The 18,635-nt window shown below is 43.4% G+C and overlaps 2 protein-coding genes across 11 annotated transcripts in view; both read left to right on the top strand.

The window, feature by feature from the left end:
• The window catches only part of LOC128770149 (semaphorin-4E-like), a 28,808-nt gene extending 15,213 nt beyond the window's left edge, over positions 1-13,595 (top strand). For 6 of the 8 annotated variants that reach the window (XM_053884459.1, XM_053884463.1, XM_053884458.1 and 3 more), the window contains 18 exons: positions 2,815-2,953; positions 3,081-3,300; positions 3,435-3,550; positions 8,263-8,420; positions 8,565-8,617; positions 9,376-9,542; positions 9,776-9,838; positions 9,940-10,038; positions 10,689-10,788; positions 10,859-10,969; positions 11,034-11,185; positions 11,253-11,431; positions 11,506-11,662; positions 11,737-11,959; positions 12,052-12,167; positions 12,270-12,427; positions 12,572-12,624; positions 12,718-13,595. In XM_053884459.1, the coding sequence (XP_053740434.1) occupies positions 2,815-2,953; positions 3,081-3,300; positions 3,435-3,550; positions 8,263-8,420; positions 8,565-8,617; positions 9,376-9,542; positions 9,776-9,838; positions 9,940-10,038; positions 10,689-10,788; positions 10,859-10,969; positions 11,034-11,185; positions 11,253-11,431; positions 11,506-11,662; positions 11,737-11,959; positions 12,052-12,167; positions 12,270-12,427; positions 12,572-12,624; positions 12,718-13,205 (2,752 nt within the window). In that variant the 3' untranslated portion in view covers positions 13,206-13,595. The other 2 variants (XM_053884457.1, XM_053884456.1) reach the window with 2 other exon arrangements.
• Positions 13,596-13,846: 251 nt separating this feature from the next.
• LOC128770151 (semaphorin-4E-like) lies at positions 13,847-18,619 on the top strand. 3 transcript variants are annotated; one of them, XM_053884467.1, is made up of 14 exons: positions 13,847-14,079; positions 14,590-14,756; positions 14,990-15,052; positions 15,154-15,252; positions 15,414-15,513; positions 15,583-15,693; positions 15,758-15,909; positions 15,976-16,154; positions 16,229-16,385; positions 16,460-16,682; positions 16,775-16,890; positions 16,993-17,150; positions 17,295-17,347; positions 17,436-18,619. In XM_053884467.1, exons 1-14 carry the CDS (start codon positions 14,004-14,006, stop codon positions 17,939-17,941), a joined length of 2,160 nt encoding a protein of 719 aa, XP_053740442.1. In that variant the 5' UTR covers positions 13,847-14,003; the 3' UTR covers positions 17,942-18,619. The 3 variants fall into 3 exon arrangements, with proteins under 3 accessions (XP_053740442.1, XP_053740443.1, XP_053740441.1); XM_053884468.1 differs by having other exon boundaries at positions 13,925-14,079; positions 14,640-14,756; positions 17,436-18,616; XM_053884466.1 differs by lacking the exon at positions 13,847-14,079 and adding an exon at positions 14,124-14,546 and having other exon boundaries at positions 14,611-14,756; positions 17,436-18,609.
• Positions 18,620-18,635: the final 16 nt, after the last annotated feature.

The raw sequence follows: 18,635 nt of genomic DNA, 5'->3' as shown, positions 1-18,635 counted from the left end.
GGAGCACTTCCTGAGCCAAAACGTCCATTTCATTCAATCCACATGGATTTCATCCAGTTGTCAAAATCAGGAGTTGAATATTGTTTATTTATCATTGATGCATTTTCAAATGGGTTGAGCTGTTTCCCACAGCACAGCCAGATGCCTTGACAGTCGCAAAAGCGCTATGCAAACACATTATTCCAACTTTTGGGATACAAATCATCAGAAGTGACAATGGCACACACTTTGTGAGTGAAATGATGGACAACATTTCAAAATAGACAGATAAATTATAGAATAGATGATGAAACATTTGTTTAAGGTGTTTTAATGGATGCACTGAATGACTGACTAAAAGAAAATCATTGTCATGTCATGGTGTTATTGTGCAGTTTTATTCTTTTGATTACCCTCCGATAAGACACTGCTCTTATTTATTTTCAAAATGTTTTAAATGTGTTGTGATCTTTTATTGGTTCTGATTGTGAAGTTATCAAAATGCCTTAAGCTTGTGCTCAAATCATGTGAATCAGAAGAAAATTCTGGTCGTGTGTCAGCTGCAGCTGAAAAACAAGAAACATTTAATGAAATCTAGAATGTCCTTGAATGGCGCTGACTCCCAGGATTCTGGGATCTCACCTGCGCGGATGATGTCAATGACTGTATGAGCTGATTGTGTGACCCATTAACTCCTACTGTCTGAAATGAATAAAGAGGCGAGGAGAAGTGAGGCTCTTCATTGCTCATGTGAGGAGCAGCCTCATGCAGTCCTCGCGAGTCAGATCCTGACGGAGTGTTTGACCGATTCCTTCTTCTCCTTTGCAGATTTGTTGGCGGGAGACGTTCTCCCCTGACGCGATCTCACTCAGACTCCCAGCTTCAGGCAAGAAAGGATGACTCCACTCCAGCCCTTCTTCTTGTTCCTGCTGCTGCTGCTGCCTCTGGCCTCAACACTGGAGCCTCGCAGATTCCTGCCTTATGACAGTGAGTCACACACTTGACACACCATTCTGGATGTTCGTCCAATGTTTCCGACACTTTCTTTTTGTCTGCCAAGGTGACAATACTCACACGTTTCATGAGGAGGGAGTGTTCGACTACTCCACCATGCTGCTGAGGGAGGACCTGGACCTGCTGGTGGTGGGTGCCAGCGGGATGCTGTACGCCCTCCACCTCAATGACATCTCCAAGAAAAACGACTCAGTGAGGATGTTTTTGCAGCAATAATCTGAAACGTGTCACTGATTTTATTGTTTTTATGCCTCTGTGATTCTCTCTTCCTGTTTGCTGCTCAACACTTTCACCTAATGAAACTGTTCCAGGTGAAATGGGATGTGACACCGCAGCAGGTCTTGAAGTGTGAAGCTAAAACCATCCATGCAGCTGTAAGTTGTGATGTGTGTTTTCTTATTTGTGGGCAGAACTGAACGTTTGAGATTTTTGCTTTGGTTTCATGACTCAACAGACTGACTGCAGGAACCAGATCAAAACCCTCCTGAAAACTCAGGACGACCGGATGTTAGTGTGTGGAACCAATGCATTTAATCCACGGTGTGATCACATGGTGAGAACTGTGTCCAACAGTGGCGGGACTTCACTCAAGGCCCCCACATTATATATATATTTTTTTATTATTATTCCGGGATTTTTCAGTAAATAACACATGAAAACCGACATGTTCAAGACCACCTCTTCAATGTTTCAACTTCGTTTTAATACTTTTGATCACGTGAGATTTCATGATTATAAAGTGATCCGTTTTATATATATATATATATATATATATGGGAAATACATGGGAAAATACATTAAAAATGATTCATCATTCTTGATCCTTTTGAGAAGAAACATGGCACTTGTGTGTTCAGAAAGACATTTTACTAAGGCACCAAATCACACTGTGACTGAAAAGAACCTGCTTTGAAATCGACAGCTGTAGAACCTCTGATATTGAGATGATTGTGTGGCTACATCATGATACTTAACTTCTCCATCAATGCCTTTGCAGTCATACGTGGATGGGAAGTTGACTCTTGAGGGGAAAGAAGAAAGAGGAACATACAAGTGTCCATCTGATCCTTCTGAGAGCTCTGCCTCACTCATGATCGGTGAGGAGGATTTAAAATATTCATGTTGATGATCAGTGTTTTGTCTGAAGTTGTATTTCCTTTCAAGGAGACGATGTGTACTCAGCCACTGAATCTGTCTTCTCACGAAGTCCTCCACACTTTGTGTGGACATTTGATAACAAAGACACTTTCTCTGGTAAACAAAGCTTCAAAGTCAGGTGTAGTAAACATCAGCTCTCAAATCCTCATCACATTCACTGTGTCCAGATCCCAAATTTGTGGCCATGGAGATGATGCCTGAGAGTGAAAACAGTGACACTGGAGATGATGACAAGATCTACCTGTTCTTCAGTGAGAAAGCTGTGGAGTATCAAACCAACAATCCCACGCTTGTTAGCCGCGTGGCTCGAGTCTGCAAGGTGGGAACAGATGCTTTTATGGTGTCAATGTTATCATCTTGTGTTTTTAATGTTTGCATGAATGTAACGTTTGTTTCGCCCATGATGCTGTTGCAGGGAGACCTTGGAGGTCAGCGTCCTTTGCTTCAAAGATGGACGTCCTTTATTAAGGCCAGACTACAATGTCCAGTTCTAGACTCCAAACGGCCTTATATAATCCAGGACAGCTATCGCTGGTGTGACCCCCAACAAGACTGGAAGTCATGTCTGTTCTTTGCTGTCTTCACATCACAGACGTGCGTATATTTCACCTGAGGAAGAATCTGTTTCTCCTCAACTGTCACTCAACACTCTTTCTTCAGCAGGTCATCACCAGGCTCAGCAGTGTGTGTCTACAGTGTGACTGACATCAGCAGAGAGTTTTCCGAGGGACAATTTATGACCAGAGTCGGCATTAAATGGCAACCATACAATGACTCATTGCCAGTGCCTCGACCAGGCTCGGTGAGTGTGTCGTGATGAAATTGATCAATACTATGAGTCTATATCATGCTGTGCTCAGCAAAATTGTATGTTGAAGTTCCAGCTTCTACTTTGATTCTGCAACCTTGTTCTGTTCATTTCTCTTCAGTGCATCGATTATGCAGCACGGAAGGCTGGCATCAATCAGAGTTTGCTCCTCCCACCCGAGACCCTTGAGCTTATGAAGAAGAATCTCATCATGGAAGACATCCAGCCAGTAGGAGGGAAAGCATCACTGGTGACACAGAGAGGGGAATTCACACGCATCATCGTCGACCAGGTTCAGACGACAGATGGTGACAGCCATCATGTGATGTTCATCGGCACAAGTGTGTATATGTGTTTGTCTCTTCATAACAAAAAAATCAAAACTTTCATCCAACATCTCTCAGGAAGTGGTAATGTGTCTTGGTCCAATCTAAAAGACCACAGTGGTTGAAACCTTTGTTTCCTCACATGACAGAGAAAGGAACCATCCTTAAAGCAGTCAACTACGATGGAGAGATGTTCATCATCCAAGAAGTTCAAGTCTTTAAGACCCCGGAGCCGATCAAGATTCTCAAGTTCTCCAGCGTCAGGGTAATGACTCCACTGACTGTTGAGCTTCTCTTTCATTTACAACCCTGAAATGTGAGTTTCTCTCTGGAGTGCAGCGTCAGATCTACGCAGGCTCAGACTCTGGAGTCGTGCAGGTGTCGGCGTCCTCCTGTGGAAGATCTTTGTCTTGCGTGGACTGTGTTCTTGCCAGAGACCCTTACTGTGGCTGGGACCAAGCTGCTGGCCAATGCACTTCTCTGTCTGCTGAAACCAGGTGAGACTCTGGTCCAAAATGTGAGGCACTGAGCTCAAGGTGGATCACATCAATGCGCACCACTTTCGATTTTTTTTTTCAGACGACTGCTCCAGAGTGTTAAAGAAGGCAACACCTCTCTGTGTCACAAAACTGGTGAGAAACACAGTCCTGCACAAATGTCCAAAGAAAAAAATTGTTTGGCACAATGTTATCTTCCAAACTTGGTGAGTTGAGTGGCTTCCTTCAGGGGCTCAATCTGTATGTGGAGGTCTCTTGATCTTGGAGATATATATCAGAAATTTTGGTTAACAATAACTTGTACATTGACCTTGAAAATGTCATGCCACAATGCATTTTGCCTGTCATTTTGACTCACATTATTGTCCTTCTTCCCATTCCTCGAAGTCCAAACTGAGAAGAAATCCCTCGCTGCTCCTGGGTATCTGAAGCTTCTCTGCTCTTCAGAATCAAAGCTGGCTACAATCAGGTGGGAGAAAGATCATTCTCCACTGGTCTCTTCACCTCATCGTCTGGAGCTAGAAGATGGACTGCTCATCCTGAATGTCTCAAAGTCTGACGCTGGTCTCTACCGCTGCCTCTCTGTGGGGAGGTCCAGAGAGGATGAATACATAACTGTAATTGCCCAGTACAATGTTACCATGGAGGAAGAAACCAGAGAAGCTCAGGTTGAGCCGTTCAATTACCCTGTCCTTGCTCAGCAGATTGGGTTGGTGCTGGCCATCTGGGCTTTCTTTGGGATCCTAATCTGGAACTTCTACAAAGGTCACTTACGCCTTCCTCGTATCTGCAGCAGACCGGGATCAGATGTAGATCAGGAATTTCCACTATGCTCAAACAGCAAGGATCAGCCAGAAAATGAAGAAAATGACATGTCCACTGAAGTCTAATTCTTCGAGGTGAACCAACGTCTCCAAGACCTGTATTCATTTTTGATTTACTATCCTTTAATATTTGTCTTATACTTATTTTTTGAGATACAACTACTCTTGGGAACATTATTGAGGTGTAGAGATAAAAAAAATCTTCTGTCATGCTTACACTGTGTGTTCATTATGTTGCTTTAACTTTAATAATTCCACATTAAAAATACATTTTGTTGAACGATTCATTATATCTTGGTTTTATCTTGGGCGCGTTCAGGCGCAGTCAGGCAGACGCAGCACCGATTGGCGAGAGCTTGCGCTATGCACTATGGGAAGTCAGGCTGTTCAGGCTCGCGGAGTTCGGCTCTGACGTCATCGCCGATGCTGCCATCTAAATTTCAAGAGAGCCAAGAGCGTAGGGGGCGGGTGATGTCACCGTATTTACTCCATTGACTCACTAAGACGGAGTTTGTTTTCAACTTCCACTGGCAAGGATCACAAGTTCCGCCCACCAGTAGGACTTTCAGGGTGTATTTGATCCAAGCCTGTCTTGGACAGTGAGCTGATCCGTGCGCAATGGTTCTGTGTCCTTTAGTCACAAAGTTGTTGTATATAAAGAAGTCGCAGACACAATGCCAAATACAATGCCAATAGTAATCAGTGCATTGAAAGCAATTGCTAAATTCCCATGAAATGTAAGATGGTGCTCTAGTTAAAAAAAGTGATCATATGAAGTTGTGAACGCTTTTCATACCATGTAAACCTGTGCCATCACACCATGAAAGTAATTTGCAAGATCACAATTGCAATTGTAATTGCACACAGAGGTCTGTTTTGATGATGGATGAGGGCCGTGGCATCTGAATCTGTCTATCTGGGAGAGACCTGTCACATAGGTTCTCTCTGGGAGTGAGCAGGATGGATAGGATCAGGAAGCAGTATATGACAGGGACAGCAGATGTCAGGGGTTTAGGAGACAAGTCAGAGAGGCTAGATGGAGATGGTTTGGACATGTACAGAGGAGAGAGAGCCACTACATTGGTAGGAAGATGTTGAGGTTGGAACTGCCTGGCAGAAGGTGGAGAGGAAGGTCAAATAGGAGATTTATGGAGGTGGTGAAGGAGGATATGAGGCTTGTAGGTTTGAGAGAAGAGGAAACAGAGGACAGGGTCAGATGGAAGGAGATGATCCGCTGTGGTGACCCCTGAAGGGAGAAGCCGAAAGGAAAAGAAGAAGAAGGCATTTAAGTGTCCTACCTGTGACCCGACAGCCTGCGTCACTGTTTATTTATATGTGTCAGAAGTGCACAGTTGATGTTCTTTTGATGTAACGTAGCATTAAAACTATTATTCTGCAGAAATTAAGTTAATAATTGAGAAGCAGGTTTGGAATAATGTCTCTTATCTGGCCTTGTGATATTGAAGGATGCACAGACAAGCCCAAAACAAAACCATTTCCCCCACAATCCACCAGAGGCGGCGGCCCAAAGGACCGCATCACTTTAATTTTAAACTTTGTGCAACACGGAATAAAGTTCCCTTTCCTGTAGAATAGCTGATTAGCTTGTTCTGTGATTAAATTAGTTCAGAAACCTTGGCATTTATTTGCCATTTACACGTCAACGTGTCTCAAGTGGACAAAATGGAGGCCTCACAACCAAAGGATTGCTGTGGCTTCTGTTGTCCACCAGATGTCACCGACACTGAAGATTCGAAGCTTCCAACCTTTCTCGGCACCGACTGTCAGCAAAGCCTCACCGCGGCTGTGTACTGGCGCCCATGAACTCCGCCAAAGTAAAGTCAAAAGTCAGCCCGCGGCGGACAGTCAGCTTCCTGTCACATGGCATGCGTTGGACGAATCACCTTCACTGCGCTGCTGAGGCCACTGAGGAAGATGACCGTCGCTTTTATGAGGTCCATCTCAACGACTTTCCTCACACATCATCAGAAGACGTGTTTCATGTAAATTGTAAACTGACAATGTCAATTTTTTAGGTTGAAAATTGACCCTTCCAATGCCCTGTGACGCGCGTCCATGCGGTTTAGCGAGCGTAAAGAAAGGGCCTTTTCTCACTGAGGCTTTCCTGACAATCGTGCCGAAAGAGGTTCGAAGCTTCAAAACTTCAGTGGCGGTGGTGGACAAGTGAAGCCATCGCAACCTCTCAAGAACAACGGTTCAACCCCATGACAGCACTGAAAGGTCAGAAAGGTCTGTGTGGCCCTTCAAGGGTTGTTTTAATGCAAACCAAATAATGTTGATATAATCATTACAATTAAATATGCAGATCCCACATTCTCTAAAATAGCTTCCAGACAAGGCAAAGAAGAAATGCAAATTATATTGAGAGCCAGTTGTAAAAAGCTCTATTTAAAACTATACTATACCAATGATAATGGTGTTTGGATTCAGAAACATTGCACCATGTCTGGGAAGTTTTAATTCATTATTGTTTTTTATTTATAAGAAAACCTTCAGAAATTATGGTCTGTCATTTGAGGAGTTGGACGGCTGATTTGGAATGATTATTCACAGAAGCAGACAATTTATTTGTTGCCACAGGTTTCCGTGTGCGTGAGAAAGAGAGAAGTCGGAGATGGACTACAATGGCGGGAGTGAAGCAGACACTGGAGGCCTGAGCAGACATGTAACTTGCTGGCGGGTCCAAGGTCAGGCCCGGATGGAGCTGGATGGAGCTGATCCCGATAAGAGCCACCTCTGTCCAAAGGAGTGGAGCGTGTCTTGTGATTGTTGCCATGGTTACGAGGGAGCTAGTGACCAGCATTGGCGTCAACGGCTGAAGACCAATCAGACGAGCACAGAGTCCACGTGGAGAACTTTAGTGTAAACAAGGGTCAAGATCTCAGATAGTTTTTTGTCGCTTGACCGGCCTACTGCTAAATCTAGGTCAGGTGCAGCTGCTGACCCAGAAGTCTGCCCATGTGTTAGACTCCTGTGTCATGGATGTAACTTGTCGTCATTCTCACTAGTAAACAGACGCGCAGAGATAGACGGGAGGTGTATTTTCAACAATACCTCTGGATCTCCACTGTAGCGCTGGCAGATGCACTGCTAATGCGCTGCTGAGATTCAACATAATTGGCATCAGAATTCAATACTTTGAGCGTTAACTCACATACGCATGGATTTCTACATCCTTGTGATCACATCCTGTCAACTAAACTGGTACTATTTGTGTTGGTGGTCGACTTTTTATTTCATAATAGAATAAAGTCATCACCAGGCTCGGCAGTGTGTGTCTACAGTGTGACTGACATCAGCAAAGAGTTTTCTGAGGGAACAATTACAGTCAAATACTATAATGAATGGCATCTCCACAACCAGCCACCGCCAATGTATCGATCTGGCTCTGTGAGTCTGCTGTTTTAAAATGTCAGAATATATGTCTTGATGTCCACGTGACTGTAAAACTGCACGTTGCAATTTCACCATTTCCTTGATGGTTCTGGGACCTTTAAGACTCTTTAAGGTCTCTTTAAGACCCCGGAGCCGATCAAGATTCTCAAGTTCTCCAGCGTCAGGGTAATGACTCCACTGACTGTTGAGCTTCTCTTTCATTTACAACCCTGAAATGTGAGTTTCTCTCTGGTGTGCAGCGTCAGATCTACGCAGGCTCAGACTCTGGAGTCGTGCAGGTGTCAGCGTCCTCCTGTGGAAGATCTTTGTCTTGTGTGGACTGTGTTCTTGCCAGAGACCCTTACTGTGGCTGGGACCAGGCTGCTGGCCGATGTACTGCTCTGTCTGCTGCACCCAGGTGAGACTCTGGTCCAAAATGTGAGCCACTGAGCTCAAGGTGGATCACATCAATGCACACTACAACATGATCCATTAGAATAGAATCGATGGTGTGCACCCACATGACTGTTCAGACAAGAAAGCTTCCTGCTTTGTTTTTCAGTCTCCTGCTCCAGAGTGTTAAAGAAGGCAACGCCTGTCTGTGTCCCAAAACTGGTGAGGAAAAACTTCTCAAACTCTTTCGCAAAAGTAGTCAAGAAACATGGTTGTTTTTTTCTGTGTTAGTTCATTGGGGACGCATTACTTGTACGTCAAATGCGGCGGGACTCTCCCGCCCGCCAGAACTCTTCCAGTATTCCAACGGAGCAATCTCGAAATTTAACATCAAACAGTGAGTAATAGATTTGAAAATATGTTGAGATTATCTCAACATAATCTTAACATATTTGAGATTATGTTGCTGAACCCTAACCCTAACCATCATATGATATTGCGTTGATAGGTTTTGTTCACCAACTGTGAAACATGCGAGTAGTCGGCTAGCTTGATGCTAACTTTAGCATGTTGATGTCCACCTGTTAGATTCTTCATATCAGACTGCATTGGCCGCCAAATGAAGGCGGTGGATTCAAAATATTGGCAATCTTTCATTCCTACTGTAAAGAAGCTATTGCGCCTTTGTTGCTCTGCTCACAGTGACGTAACAATGAGCATCAACAAAGGCAAAGTTTGCCACTTTACATACAGTTGGATTAAAGTTCAGAATCACTCTTGTCACATATAAATAGTCCACAGACCAAAAGACATTTTATTGAGACCCTTGGCCAAAAGGAAACGAGAATGATTCCAGTGCTCTTTTTCTGTCTGTTTCTGCTGTTGGACCTGGCCTCACCGCTGGACCCTGCCCCTCGCAAATTCGTGCCTTATGACAGTGAGTCCCTAACTTTGTTCTTTGTATTTGTCCTGTGTTTTAGACGTATTCGTTTTCTGCCTAGACGCATTTCATCGCGCATTTCACGAGGAGGGAGTGTTCAACTACTCCACCATGCTGCTGAGGGAGGACCTGGACCTGCTGGTGGTGGGTGCCAGCGGGATGCTGTACGCCCTCCACCTCGATGACATCTCCAAGAAAAACGACTCGGTAAGATAACTTTTTGTTGAGATCGTTTCATCCCCACCTTCCAGTCTGTACATATTAAAGCCAGGGCTGCAACGACTGATCAACGTGGTCAAGTCTAAGTGTTCAATTAGTAGCAGATGGGTTCATTGATCCAGCTGTGACATCATTGTTTGCCTTTGGTAACATGTGAATGAGTGCAACAGTTGTAACAGTCCAATGTTTGATTTTTAATTGCTTTATTCTGTTATATTCAGGTGGAATGGAACGTGACACCGGAGCAAGTCACCAATTGTGTATGGAAAGGAAAAAATGGAGCAGTAAGTTGAATGGAAATTTATTTTTCTTCCTGGATAATGGACTTCGACTTTTGCTTGAATATTGGGAAGAAATGACTTTTGCCATTTTTATGAATTTTCAGATTGACTGCAGAAACCAGATTAAAACTCTGTTGAAACGACAAGACAACAGGATGTATGTATGTGGAACCAACGCCTTCAACCCAAAATGTGATTATATGGTGAGAGATGTTTGTTTTATCGACACAATGCTTAAAATACATAGAAAAATGGATATTATTTAGTCATCTTATCATGGTTGTGAGCATAGTTTTCCATCTTCAGTAATCAGATCTCAGATACTTAGACGTAGGGTCGCATCCAAATGAAAAATGAAATGTTCAGCAACAGTCAAGTTCAGAAAATGGCCTCCTTGTTCAAAGCTCTATGGTTTATGTTGAATGGCTGACAACAAATATATCTCCAAACATGGGGGGTAAGCTGTGCCCGTGAGTCCCTTGGAGTTTCGACTCATCAAAAATGTCAATTTGCCGCATTGTGGGAATCACCACAGCGATCAAAGCGTCTTAAACAAATCTGTAATAAAGTCACCTCAGTATTTTTCATCATGAAAAAGAACTATTCAGAAAAGAGGCCAGAAATTTAACAGATAAATCAGATGCCAAGAACGGAAACATGCTTAGTTGAGAAATAAGAACATTTAAAGCAGAATGTCCCATGAGATGCCCTTTATGATTCCCCAGTGGAGATATTCAATTTGTCACAGCTGAACAAAACATTGGAACATACAACATACAACATTTAAGATGCACAACAAACATCAATGACATCCCCAAAGCATTAGCATCATAAACACTCTCTGGCTTTGCAGGCATATGAGGATGGAAAGTTGACTCTTGAGAATAAGAGAGAGTCTGGAGTGGGGAGGGTCCCATATGATCCCTTCGAGAGGTCTACTGCGATCATGCTCGGTGAGTACGTTTACACGAGGATTCATTTCTATCACATTTGCATTCTTTAAATCACCATTTCTTTTTCAAGAAAATGATCTCTACTCTGCAACATCAGTGAATTTTCGAGCGACTCAAAAGGTCCTGGTACGACGTTCTCAAACCCTCATGCGAACTGATGATAGAAGATCCTGGTTCTATGGTGCTTTACTTAGTTGTTGCTCAAGTGTTATGACGCGGAATGACATGTATTCTGTCAATGGCAGACCCTGATTTTGTTTCCCTGGAGATGATACCTGAGAGTGAAAACAGTGACACTGGAGATGATGACAAGATCTACCTGTTCTTCACTGAGACAGCTGTGGAGTATGACAGCTACAAAGACGTGCTTGTTAGCCGCGTGGCTCGAGTCTGCAAGGTGAGGACAAATCCGTTTTTTTCCTTATGCATCCTCCGTCCATCCAATTAATTTGCTGAGCTTGCAGGGTGACCGTGGAGGTGCAAGGACTTTGCAAGACAAATGGACATCTTTCATCAAGGCCAGACTAGAATGTCCAGTTCTGGATTCCAAGTTGCCATACGTTATCCAGGACAGCTATCGCTGGTGTGACCCCCAACAAGACTGGAAGTCATGTCTGTTCTTTGCTGTCTTCACATCACAGACGTGCGTATATTTCAACGTTGACATGTTTTCGTCTCCTAACTTCTCCGCAGTCGCTGAATCTCTTTCTATTTCAGTCCGCCAACAGACATGTCAGCTGTATGTGTTTACCAAGTGCCGGACGTCAGCAGAGTATTTGCTGAAGGACAATTCATGACTGAAGAAGTGGTGGGGGGGATAGATTTGAAATGGTTTAAGCATCACAAGGAATTGCCAGTACCTCGGCCTGGTGCGGTAAGTGGACCCATTTCAGTGATTTGTTCAAATTTGTGATGCATTTATTTTACTCTTCTCTATTCCTTCTTTAGTGCATAGATAATGCAGCACGTAAAGCCGGCTTCGTTCAGAGTCTCGACCTTCCCGACTCCACTCTAATGTTCATTCAGAAACATCCACTGATCGGTGACCCGGTGAGGCCAGTCGGACAGAAAGCTTTGCTGTTTATAAAGGGAGTCAACTTCACACGCATCATCGTCGACCAAGTTCAGTCTGCAGATGGCGACAGCCATTATGTGATGTTCATCGGCACAGGTGTGTAAATGTGATGTGTGTACTTCTTCGGTTCTGAAGCATCACACAATGTCAGTTTCAATTTTATATTTGTTTGTCTTCCAACATGACAGAAAGAGGAACCATCATGAAAGCAGTCAACTACGATGGAGAGATGATCATCATCGAAGAAGTTCAAGTCTTCAAGCGTTCGGAGCCTGTCAAGATTCTCAAGTTCTCCAACGTCACGGTAATGGATTGGAATAAATAGTGTCACGCACTTCAGAGAACGTGGGTTATGTTGGGCAAGATATGTTTTGTGCTGATATGTGAGTTTCTCTCTGGTGTGCAGCGTCAGATCTACGCAGGCTCAGACTCTGGAGTCGTGCAGGTGTCAGCGTCCTCCTGTGGAAGATCTTTGTCTTGCGTGGACTGTGTTCTTGCCAGAGACCCTTACTGTGGCTGGGACCAAGCTGCTGGCCGATGTACTGCTCTGTCTGCTGCACCCAGGTGAGACTCTGGTCCAAAATGTGAGCCACTGAGCTCAAGGTGGATCACATCAATGTGCACTACAACATGATCCATTAGAATTGAATCGATGGTGTGCACCCACATGACTGTTCAGACAAGAAAGCTTCCTGCTTTGTTTTTCAGTCTCCTGCTCCAGAGTGTTAAAGAAGGCAACGCCTCTCTGTGTCCCAAAACTGGTGAGAACAGACTTCTCCAACCCTTTTGCAAAAGTAGTCAAGAATCATGGGCATTAAGTTTTTTGTTTGTCTTTTATTTTTCCCCATTCCTAGAAGTCCCAACTGAGAAGAAATCCCTCGCTGCTCCTGGGTATCTGAAGCTTCTCTGCTCTTCAGAATCAAAGCTGGCTACAATCAGGTGGGAGAAAGATCATTCTCCACTGGTCTCTTCACCTCGTCGTCTGGAGCTAGAAGATGGACTGTTCATCCTGAATGTCTCAAAGTCTGACGCTGGTCTCTACCGCTGCCTCTCTGTGGGGAGGTCCAGAGAGGATGAATACATAACTGTAATTGCCCAGTACAATGTTACCATGGAGGAAGAAACCAGAGAAGCTCAGGTTGAGCCGTTCAATTACCCTGTCCTTGCTCAGCAGATTGGGTTGGTGCTGGCCGTCTGCGCTTTTTATGGGCTTCTTGTTTGGAACTTCTACAAAGGTCACTTACGTGTTCCTTGTAAGTGCAAAAGACAGAGACACAGAGTGGATCAGGAATCTCATGTTTGCACCAATAGCAAGGATCAGCCAGAAAATGAAGAAAATTAGATTTCCACTGAAACATTAATCACCCTAGGTGACCACGCTGACTCACATCACTCTTATGTTGACGCTTGAAATGCCTTTAATTTACCTCACGACATCTCTAGGCAGCATGATTTAGATTAGATTGATATATGTATATATATATATATATTTTTTTTTTTCTTCTATTTTTCTTTAGTTGTAGCCATGAATACCGTGACATTAGTCTTGTTTTTGTTCAACGTCAGAATGCTAATACTCCAAAGATACATCTATATTTGTCTCATGATAGTGGGAAAATTAACAAAATTATATGACATTGCATCATTACTTTTACCGAACTATGCTGTATATTGTGAATATCAAATACATATTGCTATTATTGTCAATAAATAACACCACTGTCTGGTCTGATGTTTTTGCGCTTTTATGAGGGCCAGGATTCAACAGGGTGAAGCCTTATTTTCACGTGCATTTATAAAGTAGTGAATAAAATGTGTGCAATAACAATATAATAATGTGTCTGCTTCATCAGACGTCATTAAACCTTTATTAAAAACAACATATAAAAACCGATCGTGTTTTTGTCGCTTGAACAGCAACAGTCCATTGTTCACTTGTCTGGGGGCGACGCTTGGTTGGTTTGCTGCACGTGCACCAAACTCCCTTCCTCCCTGGTTGTGGTAGGACTTGACGGTTGAACTAGCCAGACGACGTGACGGTTCTTCGCTTACTGGGCGGAGACTGCGTTTAGAACTCACCAGATGCGGAACAAATCGCGTTCTGCGTTCGTTCATTGGGGACGCATTACTTGTACGTCAAATGCGGCGGGACTCTCCCGCCCGCCAGAACTCTTCCAGTATTCCAACGGAGCAATCTCGAAATTTAACATCAAACAGTGAGTAATAGATTTGAAAATATGTTGAGATTAACTCTGACCATCATATGATATTGCGTTGATGGGTTTTGTTCACCAACTGTGAAACATGCGAGTGTAGTCGGCTAGCTTGATGCTAACTTTAGCATGTTGATGTCCACCTGTTAGATTCTTCATATCAGACTGCATTGGCCGCCAAATGAAGGCGGTGGATTCAAAATATTGGCAGTCTTTCATTCCTGCTGTAAAGAAGCTATTGCGCCTTTGTTGCTCTGCTCACAGTGACGTAACAATGAGCATCAACAAAGGCAAAGTTTCAGAATCACTCTTGTCACATATAAATAGTCCACAGACCAAAAGACATTTTATTGAGACCCTTGGCCAAAAGGAAACGAGAATGATTCCAGTGCTCTTTTTCTGTCTGTTTCTGCTGTTGGACCTGGCCTCACCGCTGGACCCTGCCCCTCGCAAATTCGTGCCTTATGACAGTGAGTCCCTAACTTTGTTCTTTGTATTTGTCCTGTGTTTTAGACGTATTCATTTTCTGCCTAGACGCATTTCATCGCGCATTTCACGAGGAGGGAGTGTTCAACTACTCCACCATGCTGCTGAGGGAGGACCTGGACCTGCTGGTGGTGGGTGCCAGCGGGATGCTGTACGCCCTCCACCTCGATGACATCTCCAAGAAAAACGACTCGGTAAGATAACTTTTTGTTGAGATCGTTTCATCCCCACCTTCCAGTCTGTACATATTAAAGCCAGGGCTGCTACGACTGATCAACGTGGTCAAGTCTAAGTGTTCAATTAGTAGCAGATGGGTTCATTGATCCAGCTGTGACATCATTGTTTGCCTTTGGTAACATGTGAATGAGTGCAACAGTTGTAACAGTCCAATGTTTGATTTTTAATTGATTTATTCTGTTATATTCAGGTGGAATGGAACGTGACACCGGAGCAAGTCACCAATTGTGTATGGAAAAGAAAAAATGGAGCAGTAAGTTGAATGGAAATTTATTTTTCTTCCTGGATGATGGACTTCGACTTTTGCTTGAATATTGGGAAGAAATGACTTTTGCCATTTTTATGAATTTTCAGATTGGCTGCAGAAACCAGATTAAAACTCTGTTGAAACGACAAGACAACAGGATGTATGTATGTGGAACCAACGCCTTCAACCCAAAATGTGATTATATGGTGAGAGATGTTTGTTTTATCGACAATGCTTAAAATCCTGTCACAGCTTGTCACAGCTGAAGAAAACATTGGAACATACAACATACAACATTTAAGATGCACAACAAACATCAATGACATCCCCAAAGCATTAGCATCATAAACACTCTCTGGCTTTGCAGGCATATGAGGATGGAAAGTTGACTCTTGAGAATAAGAGAGAGTCTGGAGTGGAGAGGGTCCCATATGATCCCTTCGAGAGGTCTACTGCGATCATGCTCGGTGAGTACTTTTACACGAGGATTCATTTCTATCACATTTGCATTCCTTAAATCACCTTTTTTTTTCAAGAAAACGATCTCTACTCTGCAACATCAGTGAATTTTCAAGCGACTCAAAAGGTCCTGGTACGACGTTCTCAAACCCTCATGCGAACTGATGATAGAAGATCCTGGTTCTATGGTGCTTTACTTAGTTGTTGCTCAAGTGTTATGACGCGGAATGACATGTATTCTGTCAATGGCAGACCCTGATTTTGTTTCCCTGGAGATGATACCTGAGAGTGAAAACAGCGACACTGGAGATGATGACAAGATCTACCTGTTCTTCACTGAGACAGCTGTGGAGTATGACAGCTACAAAGACGTGCTTGTTAGCCGCGTGGCTCGAGTCTGCAAGGTGAGGACAAATCCGTTTTTTCCTTGTGCATCCTCCGTCCATCCAATTAATTTGCTGAACTTGCAGGGTGACCGTGGAGGTTCAAGGACTTTGCAAGACAAATGGACATCTTTCATCAAGGCCAGACTAGAATGTCCAGTTCTGGATTCCAAGTTGCCATACGTTATCCAGGACACCTATCGCTGGTGTGACCCCCAACAAGACTGGAAGTCATGTCTGTTCTTTGCTGTCTTCACATCACAGACGTGCGTATATTTCAATGTTGACATGTTTTCGTCTCCTAACTTCTCCGCAGTCGCTGAATCTCTTTCTATTTCAGTCCGCCAACAGACATGTCAGCAGTATGTGTTTACCAAGTGCCGGACGTCAGCAGAGTATTTGCCGAAGGACAATTCATGACTGAAGAAGTGGTGGGGGGGATAGATTTGAAATGGTTTAAGCATCACAAGGAATTGCCAGTACCTCGGCCTGGTGCGGTAAGTGGACCCATTTCAGTGATTTGTTCAAATTTATGATGCATTTATTTTACTCTTCTCTATTTGTTCTTTAGTGCATAGATAATGCAGCACGTAAAGCCGGCTTCGTTCAGAGTCTCGACCTTCCCGACTCCACTCTAATGTTCATTCAGAAACATCCACTGATCGGTGACCCGGTGAGGCCAGTCGGACAGAAAGCTTTGCTGTTTATAAAGGGAGTCAACTTCACACGCATCATCGTCGACCAAGTTCAGTCTGCAGATGGCGACAGCCATTATGTGATGTTCATCGGCACAGGTGTGTAAATGTGATGTGTGTACTTCTTCGGTTCTGAAGCATCACACAATGTCAGTTTCAATTTTATATTTGTTTGTCTTCCAACATGACAGAAAGAGGAACCATCGTGAAAGCAGTCAACTACGATGGAGAGATGATCATCATCGAAGAAGTTCAAGTCTTCAAGCGTTCGGAGCCTGTCAAGATTCTCAAGTTCTCCAACGTCACGGTAATGGATTGGAATAAATAGTTTCACACACTTCAGAGAACGTGGGTTATGTTGGGCAAGATATGTTTTGTGCTGAAATGTGAGTTTCTCTCTGGTGTGCAGCGTCAGATCTACGCAGGCTCAGACTCTGGAGTCGTGCAGGTGTCAGCGTCCTCCTGTGGAAGATCTTTGTCTTGCGTGGACTGTGTTCTTGCCAGAGACCCTTACTGTGGCTGGGACCAAGCTGCTGGCCGATGTACTGCTCTGTCTGCTGCACCCAGGTGAGACTCTGGTCCAAAATGTGAGCCACTGAGCTCAAGGTGGATCACATCAATTTGCACTACAATATGATCCGTTAGAATTGAATCGATGGTGTGCACCCACATGACTGTTCAGACAAGAAAGCTTCCTGCTTTGTTTTTCAGTCTCCTGCTCCAGAGTGTTAAAGAAGGCAACGCCTCTCTGTGTCCCAAAACTGGTGAGAACAGACTTCTCCAACCCTTTTGCAAAAGTAGTCAAGAATCATGGGCATTACGTTTTTTCTTTTGTTTTTTTCCCATTCCTAGAAGTTCGAACTGAGAAGAAATCCCTCGCTGCTCCTGGGTATCTGAAGCTTCTCTGCTCTTCAGAATCAAAGCTGGCTACAATCAGGTGGGAGAAAGATCATTCTCCACTGGTCTCTTCACCTCGTCGTCTGGAGCTAGAAGATGGACTGCTCATCCTGAATGTCTCAAAGTCTGACACTGGTCTCTACCGCTGCCTCTCTGTGGAGAGGTCCAGAGAGGATGAATACATAACTGTAATTGCCCAGTACAATGTTACCATGGAGGAAGAAACCAGAGAAGCTCAGGTTCCGCTGTACAATTACCCTGTCCTTGCTCAGCAGGTCGCGTTGGTGCTGGCCGTCTGTGCTTTCTTTGGGATCCTAATCTGGAACTTCTACAAAGGTCACTTAGTCCTTCCTTGTAAGCGTGGAAGACAGAGAGATAATGTGGATCAGGAATCTCAAATATTTGTCAGCAGCAAGGAGCAGCTTGACACAGAACAAAATGAGGTTTCCACTCTAGAATAAATCATGTTTAGACCCTGTTCAGCAGTGAAAACACTCAACTCAGTATTACGTTGAAGCTTAAATTGATAAATTTTCTTTCTGTGATGCATCTCTGGGCTCACTGAGATTAATAAGGAGCCGATTAAAGAACTTTTTTTTCCCCCTAGAATAACAAAATCTGACCACACCTATTAAATAAATGTATTTTGCATGACAATAATTTTTATATTTACAATTTTTGACCTGCGTTGATGTAAGTGTAATTTGTAAATGTGCACATTTGTAAATGTAATCATTTTATGTGGCTTCAACTTCATTGCATTATTTATTAAATATCTGTGGTTTTCATTTACTTTTTTTCTCATTTTAAATTTTATCGTTCTTTCTCTTAAAAAGACCATCATTTTTTTAATGCGAGAGTTGTGTATGTGTAAGTCTTTATTTATATGCTGTTTTTTTAAATTATAACTTTTATTATTTTTGTTCAACCCATGTTCACATATTGCTGAATGTCATTATTGTAATAAAATAGAGTAACAATGTCAAAAATCACACACGTATCTACAGATTCCTGACCCGATGTTCACTGAGCTGCTGTACAGTTACAGCTGACCAGTGGGAAACACACTTTGATGGACTTGTTCTAACAGACCTTGGGACATGCAATTCTGTATTGCAGATACTCTTTTGGACTAGAATAGGAGTTAATACTGAA

Source organism: Synchiropus splendidus, chromosome 13, assembly GCF_027744825.2.
Source record: "Synchiropus splendidus isolate RoL2022-P1 chromosome 13, RoL_Sspl_1.0, whole genome shotgun sequence".
Taxonomy (NCBI): Eukaryota; Metazoa; Chordata; class Actinopteri; order Syngnathiformes; family Callionymidae; genus Synchiropus; species Synchiropus splendidus.
This window is presented reverse-complemented; position numbering and strand designations above follow the sequence as displayed.